The sequence below is a fragment of the Gekko japonicus genome, unplaced genomic scaffold (assembly GCF_001447785.1).
Source record: "Gekko japonicus isolate JY-2015 unplaced genomic scaffold, Gekko_japonicus_V1.1 scaffold62, whole genome shotgun sequence".
In the NCBI taxonomy this organism is placed as follows: Eukaryota; Metazoa; Chordata; class Lepidosauria; order Squamata; family Gekkonidae; genus Gekko; species Gekko japonicus.
The window spans coordinates 1,432,791-1,455,091 of record NW_015166419.1 but is presented as its reverse complement, the minus strand read 5'-3'; the positions used below and the strand labels follow the sequence as shown (position 1 = coordinate 1,455,091).

The window sequence follows — 22,301 nt, the reverse complement described above, 5'->3', positions numbered from 1 at the left end:
TTTGTCTTTGATTTTCAGGGTGGCTCCACTTGTTGCTTTCAATATTTGGTCTCTTACTTGTCTCCTGGAGAATCTCACCACTATCTCGCCGGGCAGATTATTCTTTCTTATATAGTCAGAATACGACCTATAGATCGCATCTATTTCATTTTGTAAAAAATCCGCTTTTAAATCTGCAATCGGACCCAATGCATCACACATAGTCTGCTTCAGATCTTCTCCTTTTGCTTCAGGAACCCCCTGGAATCTTAAGACATGGCTTGCCTTTTCCATTTGCAGCTGTAAAACTTGAGCCTCATCAGTTGTTCTCTTTTTCTCCATCACCTGCATTTGTTTTTTGAGCTTCTGGGTTTTGGCATCCACTTTTTAAAGCTCTTGCTCCATTTTCTCTGTCTTTTTAGTATGTTCATTTAACTGGCTTTGTTGTGCATCAAACCTCTGGTGGAGCAATGTCATTTGTTCCAGCAGAGTCAGCAAGCTTTGGAAGTCTATGGTAGTATCCTGTCTAGGAACAGAAATCGCTGGACTGGCACTTCCAACAGGGAACTTCAGTTTCGGTTGCTTATCCTTCTCCTCCCTCCTCGGAGGCACCATGTTCGAGAATTGTTTACTTTTTAGGAAAAGTTACCAAAGTCTCAAGATCCTTTAAAAACGCTTGGCAAGTTCTCAAGACCTCCTTATTATAGTGTAATTCAGTTTTGCAGTCTGCTCCCCCCTTATGATGTCTTAAAAGACCGTTTGTCAGTTCCGTGATTTTTTTTTCAAGGGAGAGTTTCCCCTCCCCTCAATTTGTTAAGGGGAGGCTTTCAGCTTAATTTCTGGTATCTTTGCTTATGCAATCACTCACATTACAGCGTAGAACTCGCCTTTCATGATTAACTCACCCAGCCACCAAGCACTTCTCCCGGTGTGTGTCCCGCGTCCATTTATGGAAATCAGCGGTAGGAATGTTGGGGCAGGGAACAGCCCCCCTTTGCTGGCCATTTGCCAGAGGAAGGGCTCTTCAAGCACCCCATGGCTAGGAGCCCAACGCAAGGCCTCCGGGGGGGATGCGTACCATTGCACCCCCTCCCATCTGCCAATTCAAAGCACGCATCTCCCGGAGCTCCGAGAGAGTGTGGCCACCATTAAGGGAGCCAAAACCGGAAGTCCTTTTAAATCCCTTCTCCAAGCCAAGCTAGTTGGTGTGGGTGTGGGGGTGGGGGGGTTGGAGAACACTTTTAAAGATAAAGTTGCTATCTTTCTTCCTCTCCCTCCCTCCCCCCCTCCCTCCCCATTTCTTTGCTCTGTTTCCACCTCTCGCTCTTTTCCCATTCCTTCCTCTGTCCCCCATCTATTTGCTTTCTTTCCACTTTTCTTTCTCTTCACCTTTCTTTCTTTCTTTCTTTCTTTCTTTCTTTCTTTCTCTCTCTCTCTCTTCCTTGTTTCCTCTCCCTCCCTCATCAATTTGCTTTGTTTCTTTGTTTTTTTCTCTCTCTTTCCTCCCTTTCCCCTGCCCCCATCTATTTGCTTTCTTTGTTTCTTTCTCTCTCCTTCTTTCATTCCACCTCTTTCATTCTTTCCACTTTTACCTTTCTCTCTTCCTTCCTTCCTCCCCCTCCCTCCCCATCTATTTGCTTTCTTTCTTTCTCTTTTTCTCTCTCTGTCTCGCTCTTCCTCCCCACTCTCTCCCTCCCCAATTTGCTTTCTTTTGACCTTTCGTTCTCTCTTTCTCCCTTCCTTCCTCTCTCCCTTCCTTCCTTCCTTCCTGCCCCCTCTCTCCCTTCCCCACCTATTTGCTTTCTTTGTTTCTCTGTCCCTGTCTTTCTTTCCACCTCTCTCTCTCCGACAAATAAATATAATTAGCAAACAAATATAACTGGACAAATATCAATATCTGTTTTTACCCCTTTTGTTTTTATTTTTGGCAGTCTCATTTAATGTTAATAAAAAGCAAAAATTGCGTGTGATATTAGTTCATGTCTTGCAGCTCTCAAACATCTGATGCTTATTCTATGTGGCTCTTATGTTAAGCAAGTTTGGCCACCCCTGCTCTATGGCATCACATCCCTGCTGAGCTCCCTTCCCACCCGAAGTTTTGTGCTCCTCAGGCACCACTCCCAATCTCCAGGATAGAAATCCAGAGTTGGTAACCCTATATGAGCCCCAGATATATGCCCGTATCTTACCACCTGTATGGCAGTCTGTCAACCTCGCACCCGCTTTCTCGGGCTTGGTTGCCATGGAGACTGGAGGGGAGTAAGAAGAATGTCAACTTCTGCTTTTAGCCTTTCTATGTTGCCCCTGTTATCTTAGTCGACCTAGGCAAGTAAGCTTGAGCCCAGCAGAGACTGGTGTCTTCATTCCCCTGGGAACTATGAGCCATTATTCTGGTGGGCCTCATGCTTAGGGTGTGATTGGCCCCTGGACATTAGGGTCCTGCTTGATTTAATTGCTTGCTTCGCACGCTTTCCCTTAATTTTAACACAGAATGTCTAGAGTCTGGATCCTATCAAAGTCTCAATAAACTTTATATTCTTTGGAATGACTGTTGTTGGGAACTGATTTCTCCAGGGGTCTGACAAAGTGTTAGAACTCCCTAAAGTTCCCGTACCTCGCACCCTGCAATGGCTGGCGAAGGAAACGGGAACGTCCCGGTTACCACCGGGGATGACACCAAACTGACGACTACAGTTACTCCCCCGATGGCTGGAGAATCTAGAGACCTTGGGGCAAAGCCCAAGGACTTGTGGGCTTACATACCCATGTGGACCGAGGCAAGCTGGGCACTGACCTCTGATCCCGGGTAGATCACCTACTACAGGCACTATGGGAGCACCTTTCAAGACGACCTGGACCTCTTCCCTGTTACGGAAGAAGTGGACCTCAAGCGGTGAGGTGTGAGTTCTGCGGAGAAACCATGAGCTACACAAAATGATGCTGGATTTACCAAGGCTCATCGCCACGGCCGTCCAACACGAGCTACGAGGTCAGGTCTCAGACGTTGGGGGGAGACCAAATCGTGGCTAGCAGCAGCCAGCACCTCCCACCCAAGTACCGCCGGTACAGGTATCCCTCGGACAAGTCCCACCAAACGAGGTACCCCCGGGGTAAGTGCCTCCTATACTTCCTCTGGGACCTCCTGCTCCGGCCACCCCACCACCGGGCCCAGAACAGCCCCACGAGCTCCTAGACACCACCTTTGACGGCAACCCTGACAAACCGGCTTTCTTCTTGCTACAAGTGCACAAGTTCCTGCAGGACTGGGGTCCCACACTCACCTTGGACAAGCACCAAGTGGATTACATTGGCTCATGCCTGAGGGACCAGGTGGTGGGTTGGTTCGTGGGCCTCTATAACATCAGGGCCCCCGAGCTTCACGAACGTACATGCATTCATGGGGGCTCTTCGGAGGCAGTACGAAGACACTTTGGAACTCAAGAGAGCCCAGACCAAGATGCGGTCCCTGCACCAAGGGAGCCGGTCGGTGCGAGAGTTCTCTGACGCGTTCCAAGATGTATGCAGCAAAGGTGCGGGGATGGCCTGAAGAAGTCCTCATCGAGCTCTACCAGTCAGGTCCAAACCATGCCATCCTAGAGAAGGTGCTGGAGCAAGGGAACCTGCTAACCCTCAGCGGGTGGATTAGAGAAGCCAGCAAGGCCAAGAATTGGGTGGCCTTAATCAAGGTATACCAGCCCAGAACAACCCCTAAATCCCAGGGGCGTGAGTCAAAGAGCCGGCGCACCAAACCCCAGGAGTCTATGCGAGACCAGAGAATGAAGCAGGGACTATGTCTAAGATGTGGAGAGCCTGGCCACTTCAGAGCCAACTGCCCCATGGACCTCAACATGCGTGAAGAGAAGACAGCGGAGCAGAGTGGCTTCAGAGCGCTGGCAAAGCCAGGAGGAACGCATCCCAAGCAACCTAGAGCCCTTCAGGCTGATGTGGGGGGAACCCAGACAGGGCTTCCTCAAGTGGAGACTAAACCACCCAGCCGCAGAGAAAAGGTTGGAACCTGCTGTAAGGGGCACAACCCAGCAGGTCCGAAAGCAAACCCCCCCCCCTTATTTTTTGTGACCATGACTGTGTTAAATTCCGAATTGGGCACTCAAGTAAGGGTGAGGGTGTTAATTGACTCGGGGTATGCCAGAGACTTAATAAGTCCCGCAATAGTTGCAGGGTTGGGAGTACCAGTGCAAGCCCTCCCTGAGCCCCTAATTTTCACCCCATGAAGGAGGCGTGCAAATATCAGACCGTACCAGTAATCATGGGGATGGGACCACACTGGGAACAATGGGCTTTCATGATCAACCCAATGACCAAGTTCTTGATGGTTCTGGGGAAGCCCTGGCTGAGAGAATACAAGAAGAGAGAATACAAGATGAGTTGTCATATGGCCTGGTTTTTGCAAATCAAAAGGACATGTATAACAATATAAGACAGGAAACCTTATCCAGTGGAAGTATGGAACATACAAAGGAAGAAATAAATATCTCCTTCAATACATACAAAGAGAAAAGACATAGGTTTATGATCATAATAAAAAATAAAATAAAAAAGAGAAAAATATTATAATTAGAGTGGCACAAGGACTGTTGATACATGTCTAATGGTTTAATCTGAGTTGTAGCTGAAAATAAAACTAAACATAACAAAAAGACATTTATAAAAATTGTAAAGAAGGTATAGATAGATAACTTGTTCACATCAAGAAACATGTAAACTACAGCTTTAACTCAATAAGAAAGATATTTTGGACCTGGATTTACACACTGGTAGTGACTATTATAAGCTGCAAATAGAAATTTTTAATCTTTTAATCTGTCATATTACTATCTACATGCTGTTCCCATTAAAGACCCTAGTTGAAATTGAACCTATAGTAATTAGCAAGATTCTATTAATAACCTAGCAATGAAATGTTAATGTTCTGGTTTTTTATTGTGATCCATATAATTCCATTATTTTTTAAATATGATTGTTAGAATGATTGACTTCTCATAGCTGAAAGATCAGTAGAAGACTGACTATGTTATTAGAGGACTATATTAGTTAAATTTACTTAGAAAAATAGATATATGGCAGTAAAGAAAATTAGTAACTATTAAAATATACAATGTTGTTAGAAAGATACTTGTTAACTTGGTAAAGCTTTAAGTAATGCTTGCTTTTATGGTATGTGTGAGCAGACTGAATAGATACAGTTACAATGTAATACTCTCACTTTCTTTCTTTTTTCTTTTTGAAAACCAATAAAATTATTTTTTTTTAAAAAAAAGAATTTAAGAGGACTCCAATCAGGGAGAAAGTTGGGGTGGAAATATGTGGGACTCTTCAAAGTGACCCGAGTGATAAACAAGGTGGCAGTTGAACTTAAGAACATAAGAACATAAGAGACGCCAATGTTGGATCAGGCCAAAGGCCCATCCAGTCCAACACTCTTTATCACACAGTGGTCTGTGTCACACAGTGGCCAGAAATACCAGTGCCATCAGGAGGTCCACCAGTGGGGCCAGGACATTAGAGGCCCTCCCACTGTTGACCCCCCCCCCCAAGCACCAAGATGACAGAGCATCACTTGCCCCAGAGTCCCTATCTATACCTTGAGGCTAATAGCCACTGATGGACCTCTGCTCCATATGCTTATCTAATTCCCTTTTGAAGCCGTCCATGCTTGTAGCCGCCACCACTTCCTGTGGCAGTGAATTCCAAGTGTTAATCACTCTTTGGGTGAAGAAGTACTTCCTTTTATCCGTTCTAACCCGACCGCTCAGCAATTTCATGGAGTGCCCACGGGTTCTTGTATTGTGAGAAAGGGAGAAAAGTACCTCTTTCTCTACCAGCTCTTTCCCATGCATAATCTTATAAACCTCAATCATGTCACCCCTCAGTCGTCGTTTCTCCAAGCTAAAGAGCCCTAAGCGCCTTAACCTTTCCTCATAGGGAAAGTGTTCCAACCCTTTTATCATTCGAGTTGCCCTTTTCTGCACTTTTTCCAAAGCTATAATATCCTTTTTAAGGTGTGGTGACCAGAACTGCACACAGTATTCCAAATGAGGTCGCACCATTGATTTATATAGCGGCATTATGATATTGGCTGATCTGTTTACAATACCCTTCCTAATAATCCCCAGCATAGCATTGGCCTTCTTTATTGCAGTCACACACTGTCTCGACATCTTCAGTGAGTTATCTACTACAACTCCAAGATCTCTCTCTTGATCAGTCTCTGCCAGTTCAGACCCCATCAACGTGTATTTATATTTAGGATTTTTGGCTCCAATGTGCATCACCTTGCACTTGGCCACATTGAACCCCATTTGCCATGTTGACGCCCACTCGCCCAACTTTGACAGATCCCTTTGGAGTGCCTCACAATCCTCACTGGTTTTCACCACCCTGAACAACTTCGTATCATCCGCAAATTTAGCCACTTCACTGCTTACTCCCAACTCCAAATCATTAATGAACAAGTTAAAAAGCAGTGGACCAAGTACTGATCCCTGTGGTACCCCACTGCTTACACCCCTCCACTGGGAGAACTGCCCATTTATACTCACTCTCTGTTTTCTATTAATTAGCCAGTTTTTGATCCATAAAAGGACTTGTCCTTTTATCCCATGATTTTTGAGCTTGCTTAGGAGCCTTTGATGAGGAACTTTATCAAAAGCTTTCTGGAAGTCAAGGTAAACAATATCTATTGGATCCCCCTTGTCCACATGTTTGTTCACCCCCTCAAAGAACATTAACAGGTTAGTGAGACAAGATCTTCCCTTACAGAACCCATGTTGAGTCTGCCTCAATAGGTTTTGTTCATCTATGTGCCTACTAATTCTTTCCTTAATAATGGTTTCCACCAATTTACCCGGTATCGACGTCAGACTGACTGGCCTGTAATTTCCCGGATCTCCTCTGGAACCCTTTTTAAAGATGGGAGTGACATTAGCTACCTTCCAGTCCTCAGGAATGGAGGCTGATTTTAAGGAGAGATTACATATTTTTGTCAGGAGATCCACAAGTTCACAATTGAGTTCTTTCAGAACTCTTGGATGTATGCCATCTGGGCCTGGTGATTTATCAGTTTTTAAGTTGTTTATCAGTTTTAGGACCTCCTCTCTCGTCACCTCAGTCTGACTCAGGTCTTTCAACACCCCTCCCGAACTCAGCGGCTCTGGAGTGGGCAAGCACCTCTCATCTTCCACAGTGAAGACGGAGGCAAAAAATGCATTTAGCTTCTCAGCCATTTCCCTATCATCCTTCAGTACTCCTTTTACCCCGTGGTCATCCAAGGGCCCCACTGCCTCCCTGGCTGGTTTCCTGCTTCTAATGTATTTGAAGAAAGTTTTATTGTTTTTGATTTGCTTGATTTGCCTAAGTACTTAAACATATTCACTCCGTGTTTCATTTCAGCTTGTTGAAAAGGGATCCAGGTCTGAACAAATGGAGACCACTACCAGCAACATCTCCACCTCTGATGGTGAACGGTGAATTGCACCAAGGGGTTGAAGAAATCCTGAACTCTAAGCTTAAACATGTCCGCCTGTATTATCTGCTCAAATGGAAGGACTTTGACCCCTCCCAGATTGAATGGGTGTGCCAGGATCATGTTAATGCCCTCGGCTCATGCGCATCTTCCACAAGAAAACCCCTTAAACCTGCGGGGTAGGGTCTCCGGAGTGGCAGAATGTCAACCTCATGCCCACTTTCTCGGGCTTGGTTGCCACGGAGATTTGGGGGGGGGGAGTAAGAAGAATATCTACTTCTCTTTTAGCCTTTCTATGTTGCCCCTGTTATCTTAGTCAGCCTAGGCAAGTAACCTTGAGCCCAGCAGAGTCTGGTGTCTTCTTTCCTCTGGAAACTATGAGCCATTATTCTGGCAGGCCTCATGCTTAGGTGTGATTGGCCCCTGGGAACTGTTGCTGGGAACTGATTTCTCCAGGGGTCTGACACAGTCTCAGAAGCTTCCCTCACACCAAAGTTGGCTCCTACCTCCCGTCCTCCTTTACAGCTCACTTTTAATCCCCAATCCACTTCTTTATACCTTCTGTATTTCTTTTTAAAATAATATTCTTAATTCATGTTTTCCACCAGAGACTATAGTGATATTGATTTTACCCTTCAGATGTAATATAGATGTTGCTTTCCTGTTTTTATCTGCCTCGTTTAACGTTACATTAAAAGATAATAATTTTAAGGAACCAAAACATCACATCAGAAACTAGTGAATTTGCATACTGGGCTTCCATATAGTTAAGGCAATTTACATGTTTTCAAGATCATAGCACACAGCAAAATAAAACAAGTGGATATGTCACATTTATTCAAAATTAATCTTGTAAAAAAATCTCAGTTTTGAAAGGGGAAAATGTAGACTCTGTGTTTAACAAATCTTGACATAAAAGAAGGGGGAAATTATTGATTTGAAATGATTCATTTGTTTCCAGTCAGCACATTTGTTGGCCTTTTTCTAAACCAAAGACTCAGAAGTCTCTCCCACCCTCACCCCCTGCAAACACCCAGAGCATTGAAGCTGGCATTCAGTCTTGAGGTTTGAATGAGGTCCACTTGTTTGTACAGCACACACCAAAGTGAGATATGAAGCTTTCAGTGTATTCCAGATTAACTTTCTTGGCTGTTTAAACGAGTTCAAAATGGGGATGGGATGCTAGACAACATAAGGGGATCTATGGTACCAGCATGACCATGATTATATATCAGTGATGGCGAACCTTTTAGAGACCGAGTGCCCAAACTGCGACCCAAAACCCACTTATTTATCGCAAAGTGCCAACACGGCAATTTAACCTAAATACTGAGGTTTTACTTTAGAAAAAACAACTCATACATTAACTTAAGATGATCCAAACAAAGTAAGGAAAGCAATCCCAAATGCTTTCATTTACTTAAAATTATTTGGCAGAGAATTCGACACTTTAATGACGGTCTGGGCCTGGCTGGGGTGATGGCACGCATGCCCACAGAGAGGACTCTGAGTGCCACCTCTGGCACCCGTGCCATAGGTTTGCCACCACTGTTATATATCATCCCTCTCTAATGTTTTCAGATTCCACTGAAAAGGAGACAGGCTTTTAGTAGGAACATGGAAAGCCCCCTTATTCCAAATCCCGTCAGAGGTCCATATAGATGACTGCCATCTACTGGAACTTATAAGGATCTTGTGTAGAGTAGGGTCTTTCCCAGCACTAGCTACTCTAGATCCTTTAAGGCCGCGGCTTGAATCTGGGATCTTCTGCACCATAGCAGACCCCCACAGGCATCTCAAGCACTTGAACTGCTCCTTCTCAAACCTTTCACTCTCCTCAGCAGCACACCCATTTATTTATGTATTTAAAACATTATTACCTCCTTCTACCCCCAGGTGACTCACAAAGATCCTAAGGAGAGCTTTAAACTAAATCCTATGGGGGAGCGAGACAAAACTGCAAAGCCTAGTATGATGCCAAACACTGTAGATAAGAACTCTAAAGTTTTGCAGGGAATGGCATGTATGCTAGGTAACATTAACTCACAGGTAAGTACAGAAATGAAAACCTCAGGGTGCATAAAATATGGATTCTGATGTCTCTATACTAATGCACAGAGTATGGGAAACAAGCAGGAGGAACTTGAAGTCCTAATACAGGAAGGGGACTATGACCTAACAGGAATTACCGAAACTTGATGGGATGACATTCACAACTGGAATATTAGGACTGAGGGCTACAACTTATTTAAAAGGGACAGACAAATAAGGAAGGGCGGAGGAGTCGCATTATATGTAAAGAAGATATATACGTGAGGAAATACGTGAATCTTAGCATGGGAGTTCAGTTGAGAGTCGCTGGGTTCTGATTCTCCCAAATCCTAGTCTGACACTCAAACCGCTACCCCACACTGACTAAAAATGGATTGACAAAATTGTTCCTTAACAAGCCCTTACACAAAAGTATTATAAAGAGGTCAACATAAAAAATGGAAAGGAACTGCAGGATCAAAAAAAAACATAAATGCATATCTCAAGGTTTGTTTTCAATTGTTATTCAAGATATAAAGAACATACTTTTAAAATTTTAAAGATGCCCCAATGTTCTCACTGGAGTTAGTGGACACAGATGAATTTGAACTTTTATTTAGATTTGAAACACTATCCAAATTATTTTAAAGTACTGGGAGCTGGGTCACTCACCACCAGTGTGTGTTTGTTACTTGATCAAGCAATGGGTTGCACGTGAATGTACCTGTAAAGAAAAATGGTTCCTTGCTCTATTCTGTAAAGTAAAATGGTTCCTTGCTCTATTCTGTAAAGTAAAATCTTTGGTTCAGGCTGTGCAAAGGCCTGCAAGAACTTTCCCAGAGATGGTTCGAGATAGCACAGTGACCTTGCCGGAGCTAAACTGTTTTCACCTGAGAGTGGTACCAACCGCCCTTGAAGCTCCCAATTAGCACATTCCAAGACACCTGTGTGGGGTGCAGTGCAGTGCAGTTTCATTTCTCTCCCTCTTGCTCTTGTCCATCTTGGGATGTCATGTGCCTAGCAACTCAGAGAGTTACATCACCTCTTGGGTATCTCATTGGTCCAATGGCCGAGGACCAGTCAGAGACCCTTTTCCTATAAATCTAGTTAGCCTTACACTATGGCTGGTGGACATAGCATTCTGTCAATAGTCCGAGAGCTTCCAGAATGGCATCCCGACTGATTCCTGCCTGGACTGGCTAAAGCTGTGAACATCTTGTTTTGCTGAAACTGACTGCTCTGTTGAACCTGGAATGGTAACTAGAACCTTGTTTCTGTATGTTTAGCTATGCTGGAAAAGCTTAGGTTGAATTATTGTATTCCTTCACTGTCTACCTTGTTTTAAATATTTTTGCACCTTGAATAAATACTTATATTTTTACTCTGTCGTGGTTTTTTGCCTTCAGTAACCTCAAAGCCTTACATCCAGAGCCTTGACTTTTGACCGCCTACCAAGGACTTTTCTTAAGTTCCCTGAGAAGCTGGGCTTGGTCATTCTCTCCTGGGCTGTTGGGATAGATTGAAAGACCTGGCGGCAACCTACCAAGACTAGGGTGAGTTTAGACTCTCTCTGGTACTTCGTAACTTTGTTTGGCAATGCACTCCCCTTGCATCAAAAGTCCTTACCCCGGGTTGGGACTGGGGACTTTTGACAGTACCATTGCAAATCAAGCATCACAGAATTTTCAGATCCTCAAACAGAATGTTTTCTCCTGCACTCAGTTCACATACTTCGCTAACAATTGTCAGGCACTGAGCCATCAAAATCACATCCATGTATGAACTGGCCCTTTAAAGAGCTGACTTTATTTTAAGGTTAAGACTAATATTTACTACTTAAAATAAACAACAACCACCACTAAAACATGATTCATTAGGTCCAGAATGCTGGTGAAAAGTAATTTACAGCTGAGGATTAAAAAAACGGGGAACAGATTTGACTAGATCTGATCTTTTTTAATGCCAAGCTTGCAGGAAATCCCCCAGTATTTCCAGACATTATAATTTTCCATCAAAAAAAATGGGGCAGTGATTTATAGGGTGGGAGAAACAGAGGAACGATCACAGAAATTATTCCTCATCTGTTACATGATATCAAATGAAGGATCTAATTCTGTATACCAGTACAAGCTTGCTGGTTTCAACAAACTTTGAAAAGTCATCAAAAACAAAGCAGATCATCATCATCCCCCCCTCCCCCATGTTTGATCACTCCAAACTCCTAGCTTTCTCAGCTCAGCATATGCCTTGTGGGGATATTTCATTCTGCACAATGGCATTTTACGCTTTACCCTAGCCTAGGAGTCTGAAAACTATGGTTCTAAAGCCAAATGTGACTCTTTAAAAAAGACAATGAAATGTTCAAGGGAAGGTCTATCGAAGGGGTAGGTAAGACGCTAGAACAATCAAGTATGTGAATAAAATGGCAAGCAAAGATTTTTACAGGAATGAAGGGCTTCTTAGAGATACTTTACAAGAAGGAAAATGATAGAGGAGGACAGCTGCCAGGAATCCAAGTGCTGCAAACCATGCAGATTTACACCAGGTTGTTCCTGAGTATATATCACTTACTAAGAGACCTTGTGTCGGCCATTCCCTAATAAAGAACTGGCAACAACCAGAGTTTGGACTGTAAAAATGTATGGATTATTAATCAGCATGTTAATTATTGGTAATGTTAGGATATATATTTTCAGTTAAACAAATAGGCTTTCTTATTTCAGTTATACAAACAGGTTGACATCTCACACTGAATTTGGATGTAGTTTGACTCTTTAATTGTGAAAGTCTGGAATTCCTTTTTCTAGATGTGAGTATTTCTCAAAGGCTTTAGTGCTTCTCCTGGGCTTCTAGACATATAAAGTTGTCAATAGCAAGCATGGGCTCAGAGCAGCTTACCAGAAATACCGCTCCCGTTAATACAGCCATTCTTGAAAACCAAACTCATATATTTAATATCATAATTTAAAACTCATAATATCACATCGTATCACATTTTTCAGTGAGGTTCTCTGGTTTGCATTATTGATTTCATAAAATTCATTTATGTTGGAAATACATGTACAGCTTTTATGTGCAATATACATGGTTATTTATACATCCAATGTATTTTGGAATGAATCCTACCAACTCTGCACAGCCAAGTCTGAATGAAGCCTTTCTTCAGCCTAAGAAACCTTCCTCTGACTTAAGCAACTGCTCCTGAGGCTGGAGGAAGGCTTCAGACTTGGCTTTGTGGAGTGATGGGATGCTTGAAAGTAATATGTAACGGTGATTTAACTGATGCACAAAACATTAGAAAGTGTGCACATCTTACACAGAAAAAAACTAAATGAAAGGAAATGGTGGGGGGGGACGACAGAAAAGCAGGATGATTTGTGCAAGGAAGAAGCTGCCCTCCGGGAGAAAATGGAGAGAGCACACACCTTTCATGCCGTAACTAGAATGAGCAAAATACACAAACAATAAGAGTGTCTGCAGTGCTAAGAGGTGCTAAAGCACAAATTTCAAAACTGCCACCTCCAACTTGGTAGTCCTTACAAGCCTACAAATACAGGAACTGGCTGTGGCTACCTATCAGTGAGAAAGAAGCACTCTGCAACATGTTTAGAGGCCCCTCTCTTACTGACCCATTCCAGAATGGAACCCTTGCACTGGAAAATAGTTAAATCCTAGCAATAAGTGGTTCAAATTAAGCCCTGGAAGCAAAAATTTGCTCAGGGAAGCAAAAATGATATTCACACAGGTTTATGCAGATTCTGCAGACACACTACATGAGGGTCACACAGCATCTAAATAACAAGACTTTCAAGATATCCCAGCTTCTATGCTTCTGGGACTTACATCTTTTATTTGCTGATTCATCCATTTTACTTATTGACAAACACCTCCCCACCTAAATTTTTAGGTACAAAGGACGCATAGAAAATGGGCCAGCCCAGGATATTTCGGTGTCCAAGGTGGAAAATCAAAATAACACCCCACACACTCTAATTAACATGGGACACAATCGATAGCAAGTATTCTCTAGCACCAGCCTCACTGAAGAACATCTCCTGGACACCTCATGCTGAGAAGGCCTGGGCATAAGAACCTCCCAGTTAATATACCCTGTAGGTCACATCTACCCATCTCCCACCCTGTCACCACCAAAATCTGCCTCTGGAAGTGGCCGTTTCGCCTTGCCCCATGGTACGGCCAGCTTTAAACAGGAAGAGCATCCCACTTACTTATCGTAGTCTGTGTTATCCTTGTCGCACCTTTGGTCCTTGTGCTTCTCCCAATCTTTGCCGTGCTTGCATGTGGTCAGTGAAATTATGTCCTTGCCATTGTGGATATGGTGCAGTGCATTCCTGGTGTCGGAGCCGATGCCGGTCAGGTACCTCTTCCCTTTGAAAACCAAAAGATACTTTCTCTTTGGCGGGAGAGAGGTTTTATGCAGCCAGCCTCTCTCCCCTCCTTTCTGGGGATGGTCTTTGGAAAACAAAGGGATGGAAATGTCAAAGCCCGGGCGGAAGTTCTCAATATAAAAGCTCGCTTTGGCAAGGATAGCCTGGCCAATGTCAAAGCCCAGATCTTCGGTATAGTTAGGCCAGGTGCCAGAATAAAGGTTAAAGATCAGGTGGTTCCGGCCGTCATTCCACAGCGGGAAGGCTTGGATTTTTTCATTGATGTTGTGCACATACTGGATGGAGAGATGGTCCCGATCAAGTGTGTCAGTGTTCAGGACAAAGAGGCAGGCTTCTTTGGGATTGGGCGTGTAATACCGCGACTCTTCTAGAGAGGTGATGATTTTGAGGTAACTTTCTGACACAGGGTCCCCACTTTCTGAAGGGTAAACAAAGACTTTGAACCCATGTTCCCTGCACTTGGAAAAGTCAAAGCAGGTCTCCATGCGGCACCTGCTGTACTTGTAGACGTTTTGTCTCAACTCTCGCCGATCTTTGGGGGATTGGTCATAGTGGTCCCCGTTGTCCCTCTGGAGCTCTTCAGGATCTGCAAAGCTCTTCAAGAGAAACCCATCAGCCCAGTGGGGCCAGCTCCTTGGGGCTCCAGATTTCTTGAAGAAGGCAAGGCGTCTCAGCTGGTCTCCTCCAAAGAAAAAAAGCAGCAGCCACGTGGCAAAGAAAGTCATGAAAATGTATTTTTTCCTGGCCGGCATAGGGTCATACAGAACCCCAACTCCTTAGCGGAAAAAGGATGCCAGCATGGTCCAGTACACAGATCCAGAAACTGAGTTCACTCGAGCAGACTTCAAAGTCAGAATTAAACCTGCTGGAGATAAGCAGAAGCCAGGCCTCCTAAGTGGAGAAGTGTGTCCATCTGTCTGTGGAAGTCATTTCTTACAGGGTCCGGGAAGACCCCAGTAACCTTTCCAATTCCTCCCCCATCATGCCATACACACACACACACTTCAGCACTGACTGCCCCTCCTGTTTTGTTTTGTTGTTAATTCTGCTCTTTGGCAGACTTTTAACAGCAACGTTTCTTACAGGAACATCACTTTTTTCAGTTCAGAGGCGGCTTTTGTTACCTTGATGTAGCTCGGTGCTGGCAAAGGGCACATCAGTGCAATGCTTGTGCCCACTGACCCACAGTCAGCCGGGATTAATTTCTCCTCCTGCAATTTCCTGATGTGTTTGTTATTTTTTTAATCCCCAAAGAGGCTGTCCTGGTTATCCTCTCTTTTAGCTCAAATCACATTCTGTAGCATTTTATCAACGCCTTAGCCCAGCTGGTGGGTGACTGTGTGTGTTTTTAAATTCTGACTTGTTCCAGTGCAGACCTGGCCCCTGGCCCCACACCTCGGTAGGGCGTTTCCACTCTCCTACCCTCAGCGAAGGAAGCTCTTTCCGAGTAGTTGCCCCAGGGCTACTGGCCTCTTCCCCACAGCTGCCAGATTTCAGCCACAAAGGCCACAGGCGAACCTCCACCAAAAGGGCTCACAAGAGGACCCATCAGCCGCCACCACCCCCCCCCCCCCTTCTCCTTGGTCTCCTTTAGAAGGTCTTCCTTTTCTTTCCCCTCCCTCTCGCCTTCCAATCTCCGGTTGAAGTTATTTCTGACCCCGCTCGATCCACCTGCCGCTCCCTCTCCTCCTGAGTCGGGATGTCAGAAAAACAGGATCCTCCGCTCTTCTCGCCCTGGGTAAGCCGGTCCTTCTACTTCGGGGCACGGCGAGGAGGAGCCCATCGGCACCAAAGGAGAAGTCCCAACCAAGCGTGCGGGGCGAGCGAGCCAGCCAGCCTGCCTGCACCAGGCTCCCCAGACAGCTCTGCGCGCCTCTTTCCCGCGGGGCTGCCCGGCCGGTTAGCCCATTATTGATTCCGGGTTCTTCGCCACTTACCGGCTTGCCCGCGCCTGCCAAGGAGACAGTCCATCACGATCGCCTTCCTGCTCCTCCAGCCTGGATCTCTGCTACAGCGATCCGTCTCTCTGCTTTATCTAGCTGGCCGGATCTTCTCCCGGCCATCTAAATCTCACCCCTCCCTCCTTCTCTGCCTCCCAGCCAGCATCTGTTACTTCCACACGGCGTTGCAAACCCACCTCCACAACATTCCGTCCCGGCCTCGCCCCCCTCGCTGCCGATTGGCTCTCCGCCTCCACAAAAGGCGCGGCTGCTCAGTAACCCTTTCCTAACCGAAGGTCTAAGGAAAAGGGGAAATCAGGGCTGAGGAGAGAGTTTTTGACTTGGAGAAGTTTTTGGCTTGCTGCTGCACAGGAACTCTTTGGGGCTGACCAAGAGGTGCTTTGCCGGCCCACGGGGGCGGTTTGAGTGGAATTTTCCGCAAGAAGATGCTGTCAGGTTGCGGGACATGGGGGTTGTATGGGACATGGAATATGTTCATTTCCCAAGGTGGCTTAAACTGGCTCCGTGATTTTGGAAACCTGAGGAATTGCCTAGCCTAGCACCCTAAACGTACCCTTACCGCTGTATCATTACAGCAAGTTACGTTCCGAATGGACTGCTTTTTTAAAAAAAATATTCATTTTTAATGCCCAGCCTATCTGAAGGGCTAGATGCGGTTCTTTTGCACTCATTTCTGTATTTCCTAGTGAAAGGAATAGAAAAATATTTCTTGTTCAGGGCAGAGGTAAAAATATTTATCATTAGTAATGATAACAGCCAGTTGCTAAGGATAGTGCAAGATATAGTTCTGTATTCGCTGAAGGTATTTATATGCTCGTCCCTCCTCTGAGCATCTCAGAACCCAAGTTGATAACAACAGTCTAAAAACAATTGGATAAACATGAAAAAAAGATTTAGAATTAATCTGAAAACATCTGACATTCTGCAGAATAATTCTGAAAGCCTGGGGGGGTAGAAGCCCCCTGCCCTCTTCTGGGAGGCTGTTCCATAGGCCTGGAAAAGCCCCTGAAAAGCCCCTAGCTGGGACAGTTACAGAAGGGGTCATGGGCTTCCAATACCCAAAGGGCAGTCTTGTGAAGAAGGCAAAGACCCGATCTCGCTGCTGTTCCTACAAGCAAGACTAGATCCACTGGCCTTAAGTTAGGAGATAGCAAATTTCAATTAAACTTTAGGAAGAACTTCTCAATGGTAAGAGCAATTGGACAATGGATTTGGGGGTGGGGGAGTCACTAGAGGTCTCCAACCAGAGCCTGACTGAGATGCTCTTGCATTGGATTGTTTACTTCATTTCTGCCCAACCTTTCTCCCCAGTGGCTTATATCATTCTCCCCTTCCTCCATTTTATTCTCACAAAAACCCTGAGAGTGAGGGACTGGCCAACGGTCACCCAGCAAGCTTCTGTGGCAGAGTGGAGATTCGAACCTGAGCCTCTCAGATCCTTGTCTGACACTTTAAACATTACACCATGCTTGCTCTCAAACTGGTGGTCCATCTTACTCTGTGTCTATCCATTGTGGAGAAACAGTTTTCTAAGGTTTTTTTTCCAGTCCTTCTATCCAAGATGTTTCTACATGGAGATGTCAGGAATTGCCCCTGGGACCTTTCACATGCTAAGCTTCTGCTCTAATGCTGAACTATGGTCTCTCCCATGAGACCCAGAAGGGTCATATTGCTATTTCCTATGAAGATTCCTGTTCACCAACTCTCACTGCCAACCTATGCTTACAAACTTTAAAGCAAGGCCCATTGAACTCAGAGGAAGCTTAAGTAGGGTTGGTCCATCCCCTGTATGCTTCCCTCACAACATTTTGGTCAACCACAAAGCTGCCTGTGTCCCAGTAGAGTCACCCTCATGGTTTTTAATCATGATTTAGAATTGGCTGAAAGCCAACACAACAAAGCCATGCTTCTGTGTTCGGTATGGTTAAGCATGGTGCCTGCATCAAGCAAACTATGGAGGAGGTGGTTCCTCAGTCTCTCCTGTCTCTGCTTTCCAAGCTAAGAGCAGGGCTTGATGGCACATTGTTATACACACACTCAAAGGGCAGGGCTTAGCTCGACCCAAGGAGCTGCTGGGAAGTCATTGACAGAAGCTCCCGTACCTAAAGCCCAAATCCATGAATGCTCCGGGGGGAACTTGGTAGAGGTTTATAACATTATGCATGGGGTGGAGAAAGTGGCCAGAGAACTTTTTCTCCCTCTCCCGTATACTAGCACTTAGGGGCACCCAGTGAAGGTGATGGACAAATTACTCAACAAATGACTAAATTGTGGGATTCACTGCCAGTGGGCATAGTGATGGCCAAGAGCATAAAAGGTAAAGGTAAAGGTTCCCTTGCTCGAAAGCCAGTCGAATTCAACTCTAGGGTTGCAGTGCTCATCTCCGTTTCCAAGCTGAAGAGCCAGCGCTGTCCGAAGACGTTTCTGTGGTCATGTGGCCGGCATGACTAAACACCAAAGCACACAGAACGCTGTTACTTTCCCACTGAAGTGGTACCTATTTATCTACTTGCAATTTCTTGCTTTCGAACTGCTAAGTTGGCAGGAGCTGGAACTAGAGACGGGAGCTCACTCCGTCATGCGGCACACGCGGGTCTCGAACTGCTGAACTACCGACCTTCCACAGCCTGCAGTTCAGCATCTTAACCACTTGAGCCACCGCAGCTCCTGCCAAGAACATAGTTGCCTTCAAAAGGAGATTAGACAGATTGATGGAGAAGAGGTCCATCAGTGGTCTACTAGACATGGTGAGTAAAGGGAACCTCCATACCCAAAGGTAGCAAACCTTGGAATACCAGGGCTAGGAGTGGAGCGCCTCGGCCTCTCTGCCCTGTTTGCTAGCCTTCCAGGGCAACTGGTTGGCCACTATGTGAAAACAGAATGCTGAACTAAATGGACCACTTGTCCGATCCAGCAGGGCTCTTGTGTTATATAGGAGTTATCTCCCAAATAGAAATGGCCATTATCCAAAATGTCCAGTTAGAAAAGTTTTTGGTATCTAGGAGGCTGTTTGTAGAAATAAATATTGTAATTAATATTAACAACAGTCCAAACTCATAGGAAACATGTTAGACATAGAAGTCAGTTTAGTTTCATCTTTCTTTTACCTATTACTCTTTCCATCCACAAGCAGCAGAATTCAATGGCAAAAATCCTGTTATAAGGGCCCAGGTGAAATCAATCTCTTTATTGAACCTAACATAATATGGGGGGGGGGCAGATCATAATATATGTGGTGGCCGATGCAATCTTTGCAAATAAAGCTCTCATAAAAATGAGTGATCCCGAGAGTGTGATTAAGAACTAAGAGCTTCCCAAATGCCACAGCTTTGTTGTTTGAGATTATGAAAAGAACCCCTTCTTCATTAAAAAAGAAAAGAAAAAAGAATATGCCATTAATCACTAGCAAGAAAGCAGCCAGAATCCAGGTAGTGCCCAGAAGAACTGTGAGGTTTTGCCATTCTGGATCATAACCGCAGCCTTGCTGGGTCAGACCAACGGTTCTGTTGGGTTCAGGATCCTCTTTCTCACACTGGCCAACCAGATGCTCTGAACAGAGAAGACAGTAAGGACAATAGAAGCCAAACTTTCCCCACCCCCAGCAATTGATGTTCAGAGGTATACTACCTCTAACATAATTTAGTCATAATTTATTAGTTTAATTGCCTTAAAGCTTCTGCTTACTGCATTTTCCACCAGATCAGATCCAGCGTGGGTTGAGCATCTACTTTGCATGCAGTCCCTGGCCTCTCTCCATAACTGGCCCACAGTTAGGGTTGTCAGCCTCCAGGCGGGGCCTGGGGATCTCCCGTTTTTTACAACTGATCTCCAGCTGACAGAGATCAACACCCCTGGAGAAAATGGCTGCTTTGAAGGGTGGACTCTATGGCATTGTACCCCGCTGAGGCCCCTCCACAACCCCCACCCTCTCCTGGATCCACCCCCAAAGTCTCCAGGTATTTTCCAATTCAGACCTGGTAACCCTAGCCCTCAGACAGCAGGCTGCATATAGCATTCCTACCAATCTGTGGCTAAAGAAGGCTGATTTGTTGAATCAGGCCCATGTCACAAGGAGAGGGTGTCCCCCCCCATTTTATCCTTTTCACTAATGTCATTTTTCAAAAGTGAAGTTCCTCAGATAGGATACAAGAGTCTACCATTCCCCCCCCCCATCAGTGCTCGGGGCGGGGGGAGATTTATTTTGGGGAAACAACACAAGGGGGAAGGATCAAACTCCCCTCCCCCCACCAACTCTGATCCAAGTCAGGGGCCCTGAAGTTGTTTTTAATATTTAAAAAAAACGCATTGTGAGATCCAGTCATGGATCTCTTATGCAACAAGTAGTTTAGCCTTCAGACAAAGTAGGCCAATTCTGGCCTAGATGGGTCAATGGATGTCAGCTTCCTTCTATGAGTAGGGTTGAGCATATGAAGCATCTCTGTACTGAGTAAGACCACCAGCCAGGGTCTTAGGCAGAGAAAAGAACTTTCCCCATACCTGCTACCTGGGAATTGCAAAGGATTGAACCTAAAGACCTTTCACTGACACGGCAGGTATCATTTCCTAATTTCATTTTCTAAACCGGCAACTGCTGAGGGCACCTTCAGTCTTATTCTCTTCAGGTCGCCAGGCCAAAAAAAATTCCCCCCCCCCTTTTAACTAGAGGTTCAATAGCAATTGACTTTCCTAATATGCTTCTAACCTGAGGACTGTTATGAGGATTGTTTAGGCTGCCAAATATTTTATACTTCTAGGTTTTTAATCTTCTGGATTTTATTGGCTAGTTTTTAACGGTTGTTAATTGTAACTATTTTACGATCTCGGACAGATGTTGGAAAAATTGTGGGGGCCGTGGCACCTATATTCATTGCTGGTGGGAGTGTCCCAAGGTCCAGGCCTTCTGGAGAGAAGTCAATGCCCAAATACTTTTAATTACAGGTTGCGCCCTCCAACTACAACCCTCCTTGTTCCTTTTGAATCATTGGAGCCATCCTGCCCCCAATGGACTTATGAAAGAGTTGATAGAATTGTGTCTTGCGGCCGCTAGGAATGTTATTGCATTTCATTGGAAATCCAAGAAGACGCTGCTATTGAGTGACTGGTTCCTGAAATTGTGGGACTTCTTTTTACAGGACAAAGTTTCCACTAGCATCCTACGATCCGAAAATCAACCCGTTCCAGACAATCTTCAAGAAAAATGGATGCCCCTCTTGGAAGCCTCAGCAGCACATAAAATCGACACCTCCCTGTTTGCCCTGCATAAACACCAGGACTTGCTTTCTTATTTTTAACTGTTTTTTATATTTAATAATAAAAAAAAAAGTAACTATTTTATGTTTCTTGCGGTGAGCTGCCTTAAGCAGGTCTCTGAAAAGGCATCATGTAAATATTTTAAATAAATAAATATGTAAAAATAATAACAGCCAAAGAGTAGAGAGTTGAACTTCGGTCTCCCATATCCTCGTCCAACTGTCTTCCTTAATTCAAGCAGAGGTGGGTATTATTTATTTGCTTCATTCATACCCCACTTTTCTCCCCAACAGGAACCCAAAGTGCCTTACAACATTCTACCTTTCTCAAATTTATCCTCACAACAAGCCTGTAAGGTAGGTTAGGCTGAGAGTGTGTGACTGTCCCAAGGTCACCCAGCAAGCTTCCATGGCAGGGTAGGGATTTGAACCTTGGTCACCCATATGCCCTCTGTCTTAAAACAGAGCTGACAGTGTTGAAACACCCTCCATCCTGGGTACTCCTGTGTCAATTAGCCAGGTACCCTGACTTTCCTGGAGCAAAATATGTGGTATGCTGGTAACACCGAAGCTGAGTGAAGTTCTTGTCAGCCCCTTTGTAATATATCCAGTTCAGACTGCGTGGGCAGCTTGGGCTCCACGCGGTCCAGCGCAAACGTCGAGCTTCGATCAAAGAGACAATGGACTATGCGGATCCTAGCCCACACCAATCAGGGGGCTAGGTTCGTGGCCGAGAGCCTATGGAACTCTCGGCCATTGTATATAACCTATTGGGAAGTGGGGGGGGGTGTAATGGGGGCGGTTCCACGGGACATATAAGCCGGCCTGTGAGCCGGCTAAAGTTGTCTTGTTCTTGATCTAATAAAGTACGCTAAGCTGAAATCACTCACCCGTCTGCGTACTTTTCACCCTTCCTATACTGTCCCTCGGGATCACTACCTCAGCAAGATTAGTTGCTAGATATGGGGGGGGTGCCATCTGTAGAACAAATTATTGTGTCCTTGTGAGGTTTAGGACTCAGGGAACATCACACACACACCCTGTTCCTCCCTCCCTCCCTCCCCACTTCTTGGTGGCCCAATAAATATGTAAAAAGCTACAGAGGCTGATTTAATCAAGAACAGAGAGAAGACGGAGCCACCCTGGAATTGGTTGAGGATGGTGGGGGGAGACGTTTCTCTGCAAAAGT

The 22,301-nt window shown here is 45.1% G+C and overlaps 1 protein-coding gene across 1 annotated transcript in view; it reads right to left on the bottom strand.

Moving 5' to 3' along the window:
* The window catches only part of EXTL1 (exostosin-like glycosyltransferase 1), a 115,863-nt gene extending 100,400 nt beyond the window's left edge, over positions 1-15,463 (bottom strand). The window contains exon 1 of the mRNA XM_015411654.1: positions 13,723-15,463. Coding sequence (XP_015267140.1) covers positions 13,723-14,654 — 932 coding nt within the window. The 5' untranslated portion in view covers positions 14,655-15,463. The remainder of the gene's footprint in view (positions 1-13,722) is intronic.
* Between the last annotated feature and the right edge of the window lie 6,838 nt (positions 15,464-22,301).